Consider the following 17,348-nt stretch of genomic DNA (forward strand, 5'->3'; position numbering starts at 1 on the left):
CTGGTGAGTCCATTTCGGTGGGAGTGGGACAAATTCTGAGATAAGAAACTTGCTCACATATTCAATCAATGGCAGATTCCGGATTCACGCCCAGGTCTTTCCAATACCCAAACCTAGAGGCTCCTTACTGCCTCTCACCTAGAGGACAGAAGGACATGTATGTCGACAGCTGTGGAGGGAAGGGCAGCTGGCCGAGCACGCTTTGCAGGAAGACAATGGAGCCATTGTGATCGCAGCTGAATGGCGGAGAGGAGAACAGGTGTGTGGTGTCTGGGCCAGGGAACAGCTTAAGAGAGCAGTGGCAAGTTACCTCAACCAAGAGGGAGGGAAGACTCAGGGATTACGATGTTGGCCTTCATCCAGGGCTTTTCCAGCTCTCACTACTGTAGAACCATTACCATCGTCACACGCCACTCCCTGCACATCTCCTGGGGCTCAGCTGCTTCTCCGGGCACCGGACGAGGGCTGCCCCCCTGTCCTGCACCCCGTGGTCTGCAGTGTGCTCCCACATGTAATAGCAGCACAAGGGGCCATCACCCCACTTTCCAGAGGAACGACCCAAGTCAGAAAAATTCAGGGACTGCCCCAAATTCTCACAATTACAGGCAAAACCCAGCCCCGGCCCTCCTAACCAAATCCTCTGCTCAGGAGGACTTTGGGGGTTTACATCCGGCTGGACGTTCACTGACTGTTCTGTAGGCAGAGAAAAGGGGGACTCTATAGGGCCAGCTGCGTGTCCTCTGGCCAATGGGCACACAATTCTGTTCCCTTCAGGGAGAGATGTGGAATCACATCATCATTTGGGGTAGAAGATGCTAGACATCATGCTTCTGTACCAAGAGCAGAAAAGAAAGTTTGAGATCCTGCAGGAATCGATACCCACATGTGCTTGCCAGGGAACTCCCAGGCTATTCAGAAAGGCACCTCCAGGGCTGGATGCCCAGCATAGATTTATCATTGAGTTAGCACTGCCACCTGGTGGTAGAAGCCAGTACTGCGCCATCCCAACCTGCCATCAGTTCTTTGCTTTTTTCCCTCCTTTTCTCTTCATTTAGCTTATACGACAGGACAGATAGTAATGATATTTATTGAGATAGGCAAAATAATACCATAGGCAGTTTGGTGGGAGGGAGAGTGAGCTTACATTAGATAAAATTGAACTAGATGTGTTTCTAACTGGGAAAATAGCAGAAACACTATCAATTTTGTCACTAGGAGAAAGATACAAATAAATTAGGCCTACTACCTTGCCGTGGAACTTATTTCCCTATGTGGAAAACTTGCAAAATCCTCTTACTCTTAAGAGCGAATATAGAGATGGTTTAGGCTATAATGAATTTGTATTTCCTTTTTTTGCTGCTCAGTCAGGCACACGGTCCCTCTCTCCCCAGGAAAATGGTCCAGTGGGGACCTTGGGAAGGAGGCCGGGGACTGCCCATTCCTTTAGCTCAGAGACAATGTGCTAGTATTTATGACTTTAATTCAGGTCCCTTTGTCAATAGGCAGAGCCATTGTTCCCAGCACGAGGACGGGGTGGGATGGGAGATAGAATTCTACTCTCCTTATATTGCTTTGCTAAAGATCTTAAATAAACTCTGAAATCAGTGGATCTTAGAATGGTAGGTGATCTTGGAAAACAAATCTTGTGCATTTTCAATTGGGCTTCATACAATCCTGGGGTTCTGCAGAAGGCATACTGCGTACCCTGGTGGGGGAGGGTGCTGGCAGTGGTACCAGCTGGGCTCTCCATCCTCTCTGCTGTCACGTTCTAAACGGTCAGCTTTGGCGTAACATTGTATTGGTCTGCTAAGGCTGCTGTAACAAAATACCACAGGCTGGGTGGCTCAAACAACAGAAGTTTATTGTCTCCTATTCTGGAGGCAGAAATCTGAGATCAAGGTTGCACCAGGGCTGGTATCCAGGGAGACCTCTGCCCTCAGCTCACAGGGGGCCACCTTCTCCCTGTGTCCTCACACGGCCTTTCCTTGTGTGTATAAGCCGGCGAAAGAGGAGAGAGAACACCCTGGGGTCCCTTCTTATAAGGACACTAATGTGATCAGCTCAGGGCCCCACTCTCAAGACCTCATTGAATCTTAATCACTTCGGGAGAGGCTCTATCTGCAAATGCAGTCACTTTGGGAGTTAGGGTTTCAACACAGGAATTTTGAGGGGATGCAAACATTCAATCCATAACAGACATCTTGCTTGAGAAAGACTTAGACTCCTGATAGAGTTTGAAAGCCTTCTGCCCTGCCAGAGCCCCACACATGGAGAAGATGGACCAGAGAGGGCTCATGACCCACCAGGGCCCCCAGGAGAGGGTGGCAGGGCCACAGCCTGGTCACGACACATGAGGGCATGAACTGGACCCTCCTCCTCCACAGGCTACAGTCAAAGCATAATGGTGGCATTTAGGTCACAAATCAAACCACAGAAACTCAAAAAAAAAAAATCCAGAATGGGGCCGAAATGCAGCATGCATTGAAAGTCATGGGGGGACAATTCTGTTGACACTCACGATTAAACTGAGTCCACAGAGAAGCTCAGAGGGCACGTTCAATTTATCGAGAAGGAGGAAAAAGGGGTTAGTTCTGAGGCAAAGGCTTGCAGAGATTCTGGAGGAAACTTCTGGGTAATCTTGATCCCTCTGATTATCACTCCTGATTCCGCTTACTGGGGATGCAGCCAGACCCTGATCTCTGCTTTTGACTTCTTCACCGCATTCGCATCTGTTTATACTCGCCAGTGCCAGGAAGGGACAAAGAGGCCGTGGACTTCCTGAGGGACGTGGGAAGGATCTCAGCCCTGTGTCCCATCGGCGCAGTGTCTGACACGACGGATACTGAATGAACAAGAGCTCCATCACAGAGCGGGTGGTGGGGGTAAGTGGACGCTGACTCCCCATGGAGGAAGCCATGGCTTGGGCTAGCCTTGTCCGGCTCCTGGCGCTTGCCTGGCTCTGGCTGTTGGACCACCTCCTGGCGGCCTCTTCCTAATCCATTCCTGATCCTTTGGTGACATGGTAGGGCTGAGGCCAAGGGCCTGGAGCACCGGGAGCCTGAGGCCGAGGCCTCGGGGAAGATGCCCTGAGCCCGCGGGGCCGGAGGAATCTCAAGCAGTCCCTGCTGATTTCTCTGTTCTTTCCTGGCATGTCCCTCAAAGCGCATTGTGTCTGTGTGTGGGGAGCAGGGCACCATCCCCACTAGGTGGCGTTAGGGCCACATGAGTGAATGGAGGGGAGAGACCTGGGGTGCCCAAGAAAGGGCGAGAGGTTGCTCACTGAGAGCCTGGGGGGCAGAAGTGAGGGTGGTGGGGAGAGACTGTTGCCCAAATCAGAGAAACAGAAGGAGCCAGGAAACAACCCCTCTAAGGAGGCAGAAGTATTTTCTTTCCTCACACTTTTTTTTTTTGAGGAAGACTGGCGCTGAGCTGGCATCTGTGCCTATCTTCCTCTACTTTATACCTTAGGTGCCTGCCACAGCATGGCTTAACAAGTGGTGCATAGGTCCGTGCCTGGACCCAAACAGGTGACCCTCAGACCACCAAAGCGGAGCGAGAACTTAACCGCTGCGCCACCGGGCAGGCCCCTCCTCACATGTATTTCTTGACTGTCAAAGTGACACGTGTTCATTGCAGGAGATCAGCAGACACAGCATGAGGGCTGTGCATCCGCCGGGGCACGTGGAGCACAGCCAGGCAGGGGCGGTTCTGGGTCCTGGGACTGTGCTCCTGCTTCTGTCAGGTGCTGGCTGCGTTCCATCCAGGGATGACGCCTCAGATTGCCCCTGGGGCCCCCAGTGGTGGCTGCGCTGCTCCAAGGAGGGCACGGTGGGTGCTGGAGTGTTGGTGGGAAGGAGGGCAGAGGAGAGGTCTGCACAGGGTCCACAGGGGACTCCAGACCCTGAAAGGGTTTGGGGACATGGCAGAGAAGCCCAAGGGTGATGAGACTCCCTAAACCCATCTGTGAGTAAGACGTAGGGTGTGGGTAGACTTGGGGCTTCCACACAATGGCTCCAGGCAGGACCCTGGCCATCCGCCCCACCCCCGCCGGGGTGCTGCTCCAGCCCAGCAGGGCGATGCTGAGCCCACCTTCCCCTCCTCCAGACAGACTTGGGGATGCAGGGCTTGAGCTAACGGTGTCCTTGACGGCGCCAGCCAACCTGCCTTCCTCCCCATCTCTCCTCTGAGCACAGGAGGGGCATGATCTGTTTGGGGACACTGGCCACCCTTGCTGGGGGTCTCCAGCCTCCTCTCATCTTCCACCCCTTCTCTCTCTGAGCCTGGGGATCATCCTCTTCTCTTCTCACCGTGTTCCCTCGTCCCTCATTAGGGACTAAGTGTTTCTGTTGGTGGAGTGAGTGGTGGGTACCCAATAACGACAATTTAAAGATCATGGGCTATGGGAGCAGGGTCAGCATCTCTGGGCCCCGGACCCCATTGCTTTCCTGGTCACCCACTCAGCCTGTGTGTGAGCCTGGCCTCCATTCCAGGGCCCAAGACAAGGTCCCGTGTGGGCGTGGAGTGAAGCCGGGTGTCATCTTGTCTACGGGCACAGTCTAGGAGACAGCACTGTGCGAAGGCTGCCTCCCCTCCCCAGTGCACCTGGTTTTGCAAAATAACTGATGGGCCTCTGCTTTGTGTAGACTTCTTGTGACATATCAGTTCCCGTGGCCTGATTTTCTGCATCTGCAAAACCGAGAGGCAGGTTCTGGTGTACAGGGGTCCCAGAAGCTGTACTCATGACCCCCGACTCCCTACCCCCTGGGACTCGTCTCTGCCCCCCATCACCTCCATGGAACCAAGCTTTTGTCCTTCCCGCCTCCTCGGCGCCTGGGGCAGCTTCCCTTCCATCCTCAGACCTTCGGTGGACCTTTTGGTCACCCTGCCAACCATCTCCATTTCCCTCTAGGGCAACGGGTCCCACCCAGGTCTGTGCATCTGCCACACTTTGTCCCCAAAGTGCTGACGCTGAGGGAGGTGCAGATGTACATGCAGGGTTGGGGACCCCAGCATCACTGTCACAAACCAGATGCCCACGGGCTCTGCAGGAACACATGGGCTGCAGCTGATGAGAGAGGACACGCCCTGGGCAAATGGCAAGCCACCCTGAGCTCACAAACTGTCCCCATCGAGGGGGGCAGGCCGGCGGGGCCTCATCTGTGGATATCAGGAGTTTTAAATAAATTGTCCTAATTTTTTAATGTTGGCAACTCAGCAACATGCAGCTAGCTGTCTTTGACTGGTGGGTGCTGGTGGCTAAGTTATTTCCAGTCCTTTCTGCGCGGTCAAGTCGCCATGACTGTCATCGCATCTCACAGGCTGGGAAACAGATGCACGGGCAGAGCGGGTCACTGGCACCAGATCACGATTTAATAAGCGGCGTTTGAACAAGCCAACCTGGGGCTTTCACCCCTTCCTATGTCAGACCCCGAGTCCTAACAGCTCTGTTTTAATGAACGGCTTCTATGTGCGTGGCGAGTGCACAATATCTTGTGCAAGACCCACAACAGCCCATATTCCTCTCCTTATGTTGGGGGTCAGAGAGAGTGACTTTCCAAGATCTCTCAGCCTCTGTGGAGGTCTAGGACCAACACTCAGGCGCGTCTGCTCCAACGTCCCCGCTCCTTCCGTGCAGCCTGGTTTCTCTCTGAATCCAGTGTCCAGCCTGGGGCCAGGCTCACCAGGGCCATTGGAGATGGTGATGAGGGTCTGGAGCTTGGCTTCGGAGGCTGCGGGGCAGGACTCCCGGGGCAGCCTCCTGGTGTGGGGTTCCATCCAGGGTGGAGGGATGGGCCTGGGTCTGAGCAGCCCCAGGAAGATGTCACTGGGCTCGGTCCCGCTCACTTTTCTGGGGCGAGAGGCACTGCCAGATCCCTCTGTGGAGCATCTCACTGCCGAGGGCGTAGTTGACGGCGTTGATCGTGGGCACCGTCTTGGCGACGAGGGCCGGTACCTGTTGTGATAGGGAAGTGCAGAAGACAAGCTTCAGAGCCTCTGCTCCTCTCCCTGGTCCCAACTGGTCACCCTGCCTCCCCCACCCCGCCCTGCAGCCACCAGTCACTTGTCCTTCGCTTGGTTCTGCAGCCTCTGAGCTGCCTCTAACCAGGTGGCAGATGATGCACAGAAACGCCCTCCTCCCCGGGCACCAGTCTCAGCCCCTGGCCCCAGAGTGTACTGTTCACCATCTGGCTGTCCGTCTCTGTCATCTCACATGAGGCCTAGGCAATGCCAAGCTGCCGCCCTGTGTGGCCCGGGGGACCAGCAAATATGGAGTGTTACGAATGTTCAAAGGAAAAGAGAAAGAGAGAGCCTATCGTGGAGGCCAAAAGCCAGAAAGAGAGATGGGGCAGAACAGAGGCACAAAGATGGAGAGGGGTCTAGCTTTGGGTACTAGAGGGTCTGTACCATCCGAAGCTTGGGGGAGATGGAGGTGGCATCTGCGACGGTCGCATACAGATACAGGAGGGCATAGGGGCCCCAGCAGAGCAGCAGGGTCCTGGCTGGCAGCGTGGTGTTCACCTGGGGAGAAATGGGCACGGGAGGGAGGCATCCACTTGCTCCAGGTGGCCCGCGGACCAGGCCGGCACTCCGCAGGGCTGCAGGAAGATGCTGAGCCTGCGGAGGAACTTGGGACCAGATGAATCTCTCTTCTGTTTAAGATGCGTGACCCTAAGCCTCTCATTTAAGCTACATGACCTCAGTTGCCTTGTCTGTAAAGTGGCCCGATAATTCCTGAGTTGCGTGGAGGCGGGGGATTGGGGGCCGATAATGAGCTATTGAGCTTCCTGGTCGGGGCTCCTTTTGAGAAACCCTGGGCTCCGTGGGTGTGGCCGTGTGCATGAGGGTCCCGTGGCTGAGCTGCCCTCACACCTCTGTCCCTGACCCAGCTGGTCATCAGCAGCTGCAGCCACCTGGGGGACAGCCTGTCGTGGGTTCATGGGGGCCACTTTCCGCCCTGGGACATACAACCCGGGCGCCGGCCTGTGGTGCCACCTGGGGCCACCGGGGGCGCACGCCTCGGGATCTAATTTCGGGCCGGAAGCTGCAGGTTCCTGCTCCCCCTATACACTCGGATGTTAAAGTTCTGACCCTAAAAATCAGCGCCTGTGTTCTCATTGGCCACGCCTCCCTTTAACAAAGAAGGTGACAAGTTGGGACGAGGGTACATTGTTTCCTGGAATTTTGGATTTTAAAATATACTGACCGGGAGATATTTTTTCTCTTGAATTGTCCCTCAATCAAAAAAAAAAAAAAGGTGCTTAGCACAGGTGGGAGGCCCCTCCCGTCGGAGCTGAGGCCGGAGGAGAGCTGACCCCTACGCGGAGCTGACCCCTGCCACCTCCTCCGGAAACCGCTCAGCTCGCAGCCGTGGTCCCCGGGCGCGCGCAGCGACCTCTGCTGATGCTGCCCACCTGATGGTTTAAAGTCAACCCGGGAAACGGGGAAAATCCGTGTGGCAGCCGTGTCTCTGGCTGATTGAGCCTCTGATAAATGAGGCGACTTGGAGCACCCAGGCCGGGCAGCGCGGAGGACACCCGGGAGGCGGCGGCGAGCAGGCAAGCACCCAGCCGGGAGCGGGGGACACGATCTGGTCGCGCACAGACAGCATCGCCCTCTGTCTGGGACTCAGAGGAACCTGGCGCTCCAGCTTAAATCGATTTGTTCAGTCCTTTTCCAATTCTCAGAAGAAAAAAAAAAGTGGCAGATTAAATGTCTCAACAAAGAGAGTGTTTCTTCCGTTCGTTATGATGAACTACTTGGGTGGTGAAGGGGCCGACCCGGGTTTGGATCCGAGTGGGCTGTTACTAGATGTGTGGCTTTTGGTGTATTGCACAGCCAACCCCTTTCAGCCGCAATTTTCTGGTCTGTGACTCAGGGATAACATAAACCCTTTCTTCCTCAGAGATCGGTTGCAAGGATGTAATGGCATAATGCACAGAACGTAATATTTATACAATTTTTGAATCTCTGATGCTCATTATGACTCATCTGCTAGAGACTGTCCGGGTGACAAAGTTAAAAGAAAATGGTGACAGGGAAATATTAATGCAGAAGTTCAGAAATGGCCGGGGGCTCATTTTGAACCGTTGTTTCTCTTGGACAGATGTGGTTGCAGTTGTGGTTTCACGTTGTGGGTCACTGCCCGTGCCTGCAACTCAATGAAACATCTTGAAGCAATTTAAAAGCAACATTTAAAAAACGTGATTTCGTGCAACCCTCAAATCCTCGGGAAGCATGCATGGTGGCCTGCAGGGGGCCCTGGCTCTCCCGGGCTGCGGGGTCTGGGTAAATCTGAGAGTCCTGACCCTTCCTCCCGGGTCTTGGTGATGCCCAGCAATTGGGAGTGTCTGTTCCATCCCTAACACCCCATGCTCCATGGAAGCTGGATTTTCTCCTGATCTTTGGATCATCTGTGACATCATTCATGTTCCCTGGTGTCCCTCATGGGGACAGGGAGAGCTCATCTGCTCTGGGCGTGGGTCCTTACCTGGAGCTGGCCGGTCTTCCCGAGCTTCTGCTCCATGAGCCGGTAGGATGTGAGTGTGATGAGGAGGGGCAGGAGGAGGTTGAAAAAGGCCATGGTGAGGAGGAAGCTGGTGAAGTTCCTGCAGGCAGAGGGGTAGAGGGTCAGGATCATCTTTCGGGGGTCATCAGCGGCCCTCGAAGGCCCATCAGACTTTGCTCTGGATGGTCAGATGCGGGAAGTGCTCCTATCAGACAACTGCTCAGAGTGTGGCCGCTCATGGGTCCCCGCTGAACTCCCTTGGGAGCCAGGGAGCGACTCGGTCCTCCTAGAACCTGCCTGCAGGAGCCCGGGGTCAGAGACGAGGGAGAGGCCTCCTTGGTTCATGCTCAGCCTGCTCTCTGCCTGTGCCCCTAGCGTGGAAAACAGCACAGCTTAGCTTGAGAAACATGTTTACCAAATGGAGGAGATGTCAGTGGAGCAAGAGGAAAGATCATTCAAGGAGTGTTCTAGGCACGGGGATTCGAAAGGGCCTGAGGAAGAGACTCGACACTGTGTCACTGAAGAAATCATTGAAGGGACCACAGAAGAGCCTGGGGTTCCAGGTAATGGTCATGGGGAGGCAGAGGCCTGACCAGGAGCAGGTGAGAGTCACAGGGAGGAGATTCCTGTTCCGTGAAGGGGGGACCGCGTCACCCTGGTACTGTCCACTAAGGAGGGGTAGGAGGAAGGACTGCCAGAAGGACTGGACAGCGGCTGGGGAAATACCTGCAGAGAGGGCCCTGGATGGACACTGGACAAGACCAGGGAATCTCAAGTGGATTCCCTGGGAAGCCTGTCATCGGTAGACATGAGTAAACATGTGGAACAAATGAATGCAACCTGGCTCTGGCGGAAGCAAGAGGGAGGCTGGACCAGGTGACTACCCCCCACCCAAGGCAGGCTCTAAAGGGTCTCCCTCTGCCCTGGTCTCTCCAGAGCCTCGTGGACGGGGCAGTGCTAGACACGTGCTCTGTGATGGTGGGGGCCATCATGCACTCAATCCTGTCTCTCTAGGGTGTGACCCAAGGATTGGCTCACAGCAGAAGCTCAAGGAATCTGGAGAGGTGAACTCCATGCCGAGGAGGTCCCTCCCAATGCAAAGACCTTCACATTCTTTGAATCTGTCCAACTAGGGACATGGCTCCTTCTAGAAAATGATGAAGTCAGAGCTGGGACAGCTGACTGTGCTGAAGACCGCAAAGGGGTCGTGGAGCTCAGTGACTAATGGCTCACTGGATAATGCCCCATCTTAGGCCCAATTCTATGCCCCGATTTGCATAATATTGCCATCACTTGGCTTGTCTTGGGCTTTCCCCATCCCACTGTTAACTTACAAGTGGGTATCACCACTAAGGAGTTGAGATTGTCCAACAAGGGTTGACACTTCCCCATTTGGATTTTCAGCCGTGACACAGTTGTCACAAGAGCTCAAAGCCAAGGTTCCCATAGAAAGGAGGCTGGAAGCTGCTCCTCCCACCTCACCTGTCCCCCTTGGAATAGTCCAGGGTGCAGCACGTCCCCAGCGGCTCATAGTCATAGTGGCCCCAGCCCAAGAGGGGCAGGGCCGCCCAGAAGGTAGAAGACAGCCACACGAAGAACACCAAGAAGACGGCCGTGTTCCACGCCAGTCGGCTGCCTGCGTGGGACAGAGGAGGAGGGTGGCTGAGAGGAAGACAGAGCTTGGCCGAGTGAAAAAGAATGGACTGCAGGGTCACCCAGCATGTCCCTAAACCCCCAGCTCTGATGCTTAACGGCTTAGTGCCTCGGGCAAGAGAAGAGTTTCTCTGACCTCAGTCCTCTCCTCCACAGAGGATGGTTATGAAGGACGGAAGAGATAATGGATGGCGAGGGTCTCCTAGCAGACACTCCATACCATCCCCTTCAGGGGACAGAGGGAAGCAGGGGGTGGCAAAGCTAAGTTGGGGAAGAAGCAGAAGCTCAGGTGAGGATCATGGCGGAGGGAGTCAGGTCTGACTTACTGCTGTCCTTAACTCTTGCTCAGAAGCGGACCACCGTCTCTGCTTCCAAGGTGCCCCTCAGAGAACTCTGAGCTTGGGAGTCAGGGCCTCACCTCAGTGCTAGTGGCAGAGGCTGGGTCCAGGCGGCATCTTCTGGCGTAAGCGGTCCACTGATGACCTCTCCACTCTCCCTCACTCTGCCCCTCACAGCCTCATCCAGCCCTTCTCAGCCAGCGCCTCCTCCCGGACCCGGCTTCAGAAGACCTATCCCGGGGGCCTCCTCTGTCGATGGGTTATTTGTCATGGTCCTTTGTGGATGAGACCCTGGGGCAGAGGCCAGGACTCCAGGTGGGGTGCCATCAGCAGAGAAGAGCAGGTCTCTACCCCCTTCATCCTGACACTTTGCTTCCATTGAGGCAGCCCCAGATGGCATTTGCTTGGATGTGTCCTGCTATGGATTGAATGTTTATGTCCCCCCAGATTTATATGTTGAAGCCTTCATCCCCGTGCAATGGTATTTGGGGGTGGGGCCTTTGGGAGGTAATTAAGTCATGTAGGTGGAGCCCCCGTGATGGGATTAGTGCCCTCATAAGAAGGGACATGAGAGATGCGCTCTCTCTCCTTCATGTGACGACACAGCGAGAAGGCAACCATCTGCAAGCCAGGAAAAGGGCCCGCCCCAGAACCCGGCACGTGAGCTCAGCCTTCCAGCCTCCAGAACTGGGAGAAATACTCTCCTGTTGTTCGAGCTGCCCAGGCTGCAGTATTTTTGTTACAGTGGCTCCAGCAGACTAAGATAGCCCCCTAGCTGTGGGCACAGTAGTTAATATCCACCTCGACCCAGGTGTCGTGTCAGCCTTTTCAGCTTTGGAAACGGATGACCAAGGTGGCACGCCCGAGGTCACCCAGTAATGGAGTGATGAGCTCAGACCCCTCCTTAACCTTCCCTGTTTTCACATCCCTCTGCTGGGCACTGAAACACAGAAAGGGCCTTCATCCAGAGGCCCCTGGAACAGCGCTTAGCTGCTCCGTATTAAGGTAGAGAAGCCCATTGGTGTCTGAGAAGGGGTGTGTGTGTGTGTGTGCACATGTGAGAGTGCGTGTGTGTGTGTGTGCACATGAGTGTGTGATGGTCTGAGGGGGCTTTGAGGCAGAGCTGGAAGAGGAGTGGTGGGAGAGGACTCCCAGGTCAAGGGGGCAGGATAGGAGTTGGGACAGGATAAGAGCAGAAGCGAGCTTCTGGCCTGGAGGGAGGCGTGTGACTTTGCCGAGGGCACGGGGCTGTGTGTGTCTGCGGCTAGAGTAGATCTGCATTCCCGAGGGGCGATGCTCAGGGCTTGAGGCCCTGCTGGCTATGACCCCACAGCATCCTCTGTGCCAGGCAAATTCACAGCTTGGGACTCGGCACCCAGGAGGCAAAGGGCAAGACCGCTTCTGCAGGCAGCCAGGCCATGCCCAACCCCAGCTCTGCCCCTACGAGCTGTGCGACCCTGGGCAAGCTCCTCCTCTGAGCCTCTGCTTCCCAGTCTGCAAGCTGGGGGTTTGCTGTGAGGGTTAGCTGAGGCGCGGCTCCCCAAAGCCTCTGGTGTGAGTGGGATTCTAGAGGGTCTATGAGTGAACATGTTTTTTATTTTAATGCAGATTAAAATTATAAAAATGTTAAAGTTGAGATTTCACAGATACTTTTAAAAGGGGACTAAAGCAGGCATTTAAATGTTTAAAAGTGAGTCCCTTTTAAGAAAAAAAATCAAGTAAATAACAGAGCAGGTAGTACACTGATATGGCCAATTAAGAAGGTGGCGTTTGACAACACAGCTTGGGAAATCGAGAGCTAGTGTTCATTAAACCCCGTGGAAGTGTGAAGTACAGGGACACATGCCCAGCTACACACACACACACACACACACACACACACACACACACCACCTCTCTGCCTCCCAAAGTGCCTGTCTTCAAGGGCATTTTCTCTATCCGCGATTTCATCCGATTTTCAAAATAAAACTGTGAGGTTGGTTATAAAGATCATCTTGCAGAGGAAGAGACTAGGGTTCAGAGAGGACCCCTGACTTGCCTGAGACTGCAGCAAAGGCACAGGCAGCCTTTCCAGCGCGTGCCTCGACACCTCTTGTGTCCTCTCCCACCCTCCCTCCTCTCATGAATGCTCACACCCCACACTCGTGCACCCTCACACCCACCCACACTCCCCGTGACTGGGACACACTGAGCAGACCTGCGGCCTGATCACCCTCCCTACGTGGATGTCCTTCCATGCTGGGAGCCCAGAGACCATGACGTACGGGTGCAGTAGTGGTGATAGCGTCCCCAGGCGATGGCCGCGCTGCTGCAGATGCTGGCCAGCGCCGTCACAAAGCCCTGGAAGCCATGGGCTTGGCAGCCTTCCGAGCCGTAGGGCCAGCGCCTGTGGAGACACTGGGCACCGGTGACCCCTCCCCTCTGCCCCCGCCCTCCTCCCACACCTGCCTGCCGGCAGCTGGGACAGCACCCTCCTGAATGTTGGCCTGGCTCCTCGGAAGGGGGCTTTGTCATCTGCTCCTCCTATGAGGAAACTGAGGCCTTCGAGACCGAGTCGCTGGCGTGAAGGGTGGAGCTCACGCACGCTCTCAGGCTCAGGGTCCTACACTGACCTCGGCTGGACCAAAGGGTCTCTCCACCTACGTGATCAGATGCCTCCAGCACAGGAAATGGAACCCCTGAGCTGGGAGGAGAGCCATGCCTTTACGCTATAGATGGAGAAATCGAGGCTCAGAGAGGAACAGTGATGGAGCCAAGGTCACACAGCAGATGAAGGCAAAGAGGATAGGCCCCAGGCCTCCCAACTCTCGGCCCCATGGGCCAAGGAGGGTGGAAGTTTCAGTTGCCCCCTACCCTGGGCAGGGGCAGCAGGAGATCAGGGCCGGGAACCCTCACTGGCCCAGACCCCATGGACTGGTCAGCCCTGGGCATCCACACCCGGGTGGGCTCCAGCCTCCATCTGTGGTGCCCGAAACCAGAACAGGAATGTTCCGTCCGCTTAAGAAAACAATCTTGGGGCTACGGTGGAAGACTGTGGATTGCACAGCAGGAGGTCTGAAACACTTGTGAAAATTCTGTTCGCTTTCAAAAACACTTCTTTAGGGCTTCCTAGGTGCCAGGCATTGTTTTGAGTTATTTACAAATAATAACAAGTCAATACTTCCGATCACCATGAGTGAGGTGATAATACCCAATTTACAGAAGAAGCCAAGAGGCAGAAACAAAAAAGCCAGGATTCAGACCCAGGAGCCTGGGCACAGGGCCTGGACTCTTAATTCCTGCAGCCAGCAGGCTCTGTGGGTCTGCTCTGAGCAGCTCCTGTGTTCCAGAATCCGGCTGTGGTCCTCCAGGGATGGCCTGGAATTCGGATCTAGCATAGCTCAGCCTGCCCACCATCTCCCCTATTGTTGTCTATGGGCAGGAAGGATGCCTCTGGCCTGGCTGTCCAATGCCCAGAGGTCAGGCCCCAGGCTGGGCCCAGGGACCGGGGCGGGGCTGGTACCGGAGGAGGCTGGAAGTGGCTGCAACGAGAGCATTCAGGCTGAGCCCGCTGTCCGCCACTGCCAAGCTCAGCACCAGCAGGTGGCTGGGAGTCCGCAGTTCCGGGGTCTTGCAGAAAGAGAGGATGGTCAGGCTATTGAGGCTGAGACCGGCGAGAGCTGAAAGGAAGGGAGGGGGCTGGCATTGGGGCTGGAGAGGCCCCCCGGGGGCAGAAACAGTGCCTCAGCAACCTCCCCCTTCATGCTCATAACCCTCTCAGTGTAGCCCAGCTCACACCTACGAGGTGGGCTGGCTGTCAGATGCCGAGAGCCGTAAGACACGCACCTTGCCCTCCACCAACCCAGTCCACCGGGCAGACAGACCAGGAAGAAAACCGATGAAGCGTAGCGCGGCTCCTGCCAGAACAGTCACGGGCACAGACAGCTCCTGAGCATCGGAATGTGCCAATCACAGTGCTGAGCACTTTACGCGGATCCTCTCAAGCCGTCTTCCCTGGGTACTGTCCTCTCCACTTACAGTTGGGAAACTGAGGCTCAGAGACGCTAGCTAACTTGTCCTAAGCACACAGCTGGTAAGTGGTGGAGCTGGGACTCTAACTCAGTTCTTTCAAATTCCAAAATGCCCTCTCCAAGGGCTGTGGGGCAATGTCAGGGGGAGCCTCGGAGAGGAGGAGCCCGAGGAGGAGCTGGGAGCTGCCCAGGACACCAGGAGGGAGCTGAGCCGGAGGGGCATCTCAGGGGGCAGATGGACCGACCGAGCTTGAGCTACTCCTTGTGCTCTCTGAACCTTGGCCTCCCCATCGAGAGTAACGAATGGGGAAGGACCCTGACGTCAAAACTCTGAGTGTTTACTAGGACAGGGTGTGGAAGAGCATTCTAGAAAAAGGGAGCAGCATCAAGTGGTAAAATTTCCAGGCGTGTCTGACTGTGAGATGCTGGATTGTGTGGTTCGCAGAAAAGAGGGAAAGGGTCTGGGCCGCCAGACAGCAGTGTCGGGGCCTCCAGGACCAGCCTAGTGGCTGCTCCTCCCTCTCCACTGGCGGCTCTCGTTGGGTGAGAACCTGTGCTGGTTATTTCTCTGGATCTGCTTCGAACAGAGCTGCATTCCCCATCCACCTAGTCTTGGGCCTGCCCAGCTCCAGGGTCTACAGGCCCAGCTCTGGCCTCAGTGAGCATCTTGGGGATGCTGAGTTGAGGCAGGTACCTCCTGGACCCAGGTAGCCCCGGTGTGGAAATGCTCAGGGCCCGGGGAACAGGGGGTGGTGGAAGTGATGTGCGGCTGGAGAGGATGGCAGTGAATGAACTGAAATGCCCGGTGTCTGTCTAGGCTAGCACTTCATACCCATGATCCCTTCTGACCTTTACCACCACTCACTGGAATGTCAGGGCATCGAGGGTCAGAGAACTCGAGTGACTTGGTGACAGTCACACGGAGAGCAGGTGGCAGAGCTGTGTGTCTTCAGAGCCTACCAGGAGCCTGCTCTTATACCAGATTCCTTGCAGGATTTCCAGGGAGTGGATTAAACTTTCTCCTGGCTGAATGGCCATGAGAAGGCCTGAACCCTGGATCTTGGTCATGCCCTGGGCAGGTGTCTCCCTTGCGAAGTCCCTTCCTCCCTCCCTCACCTTGCCTGGCTTGTCTCCCGGCTCCCAGCCTGCAGGCTGCATCCCACAGCTGCTGCTGTCAGAGGTCCCCTTGGGTCTAGGCACAGGAATAGGGTTGGGGGACCTCTCTTTGCCAGCTACACAGCTGCAGCCTGGGTTCTGGGAGCCCACTGGGTTCCTGCTCCACCCAAGCCCTGCCTGGCTCACCTTCCACCAGCAGCACCGTCCCCACGGCCAGCACCTCCAGCTCCCTGAAGCCGGTGGGCAGGGACCCGGACTCTGCCATCCTCGGCCTTCCTCCCAGCCAGCCCAGCTTCTCTGTGGCTCCCCAAAGCCAGGCCCCTCCCTTTTAAAGGGCCATTCCACGTGCTGGCACATGCAGGTGATTAAGCTATACTTTGGGCTCCTTCTTGCTGCCCCCCCCACCCCTAAATTGTGCTTTTGGCCTGAACAGAAGGAACCCATTCACCAGTGGGACAGTGCAGCCTTTGTGAAAGCAGAATGGAGCCCTGGCTCATTCACTGCAGCCCCGTCAGGCTGGATTAAGGTCCCAGCTGCCGAGTGGTGTGCGGCTGAGAGCCGAATTAGTAAGGAGTTGCATAACCAAGGGAGGGACTGGAGCTGCAGCTGTGCCTGAGAACTGAGGAGCCAGGCCCATCCCTGTGTGCAGCTGCTGACAAGCTGGACACCTGTGTGCATGCACGTGTATGTCCACACGCTCACATGTGTCCTCACAAGCGACGGGGAAAGGATGATGGTTGGGAGGTCATCTGTTGTCATTGAAAGAACCCTGACTGGGACTGGAGACTGAAGGCCTGCTTCTGAGTCTGCCACTAACTAGCTACGTGCCCTGGGGTGGCACCACTGGGGTCTTTTCAGGTCCTCCTTTGCAATGAAGCCTCTGTTTCCACGGCCTGTTTAGGTCTCGGTTAGAAGCTTACATCATGGCTGTGGCCTCCGGGGCTGCCCTTCCTGACACCACACAGCACGTAAGCTACACAAGCATAAACATCTCCCAGGGTACCAGCTTGAGACAGAGAGGCTGGAGCACGATCAGTGACAGAGCTCATGTTTATTGAGCGCTTGCTGGGGGCCAGGCGCTGTGCTAAGCGATCTTAGGATGACTCCGACAACTCCAGGCATTGGACACCACCATCCTTTCCATTTCACTTGAGGAAACTGAGGCTCCAAGAAGCGGCCTGAGGTCACGCAAGGATTCATGGATGGAGCTGAAACAAAAGCCCGGTCTCCTGTTCCCTGGGCTCCTGGTCAGGCAGCTCATTCTATTCCGCAAATGTCCGTTTCCCACGCCTTGCCTCTTGCTGGTCCCCACTTATATCCTGAGCACCCCTCAGGGCTGAGCGGACACCCATGTCCTCATGGAGGCCTTCCTTGGTAACCCACTTCCCCCTTTCCCAATTTCGATCTTGTATTACTGGTTAATACAGAAGTCAGGTTTTTTTTGTTTTTTTAATGCCTTCAAGATCCTAAAAGACCTCAAGGGAGAAGAGAAAGCAGGATAGGACCGGGAATCAGGGACAGAGTTCAGTGAGGCCGAAGAGAGAAGAGAAGGCATCTCCAATAGGATGAAGGAGGAGAAGGCAGGGATGTGGAAAGTGCAGGGCTGGCCTTTGGTTTGGGGAGGAGGGCGTAGGTGGGAAGCACTGAGCAAATCATAGTGGCTGGTTGGAAAGAGCAGAAGGCAGGGGAACAAACATTTCCTGGAAGCCAATATCATCAAGACAG

At 55.5% G+C, this 17,348-nt stretch overlaps 1 protein-coding gene across 2 annotated transcripts; it reads right to left on the reverse strand.

Annotated features, from left to right (window-relative positions):
• Positions 1–5,348: 5,348 nt before the first annotated feature.
• On the reverse strand, positions 5,349–15,924 carry RGR (retinal G protein coupled receptor). 2 transcript variants are annotated; one of them, XM_070265674.1, is made up of 7 exons: positions 15,810–15,924; positions 14,000–14,156; positions 12,762–12,883; positions 9,989–10,142; positions 8,489–8,606; positions 6,406–6,519; positions 5,349–5,953 (listed from the first exon to the last, which is right to left on the reverse strand). In XM_070265674.1, exons 1-7 carry the CDS (start codon positions 15,886–15,888, stop codon positions 5,822–5,824), a joined length of 876 nt encoding a protein of 291 aa, XP_070121775.1. In that variant the 5' UTR covers positions 15,889–15,924; the 3' UTR covers positions 5,349–5,821. The 2 variants fall into 2 exon arrangements, with proteins under 2 accessions (XP_070121775.1, XP_070121779.1); XM_070265678.1 differs by lacking the exon at positions 6,406–6,519 and having other exon boundaries at positions 5,690–5,953; positions 15,810–15,919.
• Positions 15,925–17,348: the final 1,424 nt, after the last annotated feature.

This window comes from Equus caballus, chromosome 1, assembly GCF_041296265.1.
Source record: "Equus caballus isolate H_3958 breed thoroughbred chromosome 1, TB-T2T, whole genome shotgun sequence".
NCBI classification, from domain to species: Eukaryota; Metazoa; Chordata; class Mammalia; order Perissodactyla; family Equidae; genus Equus; species Equus caballus.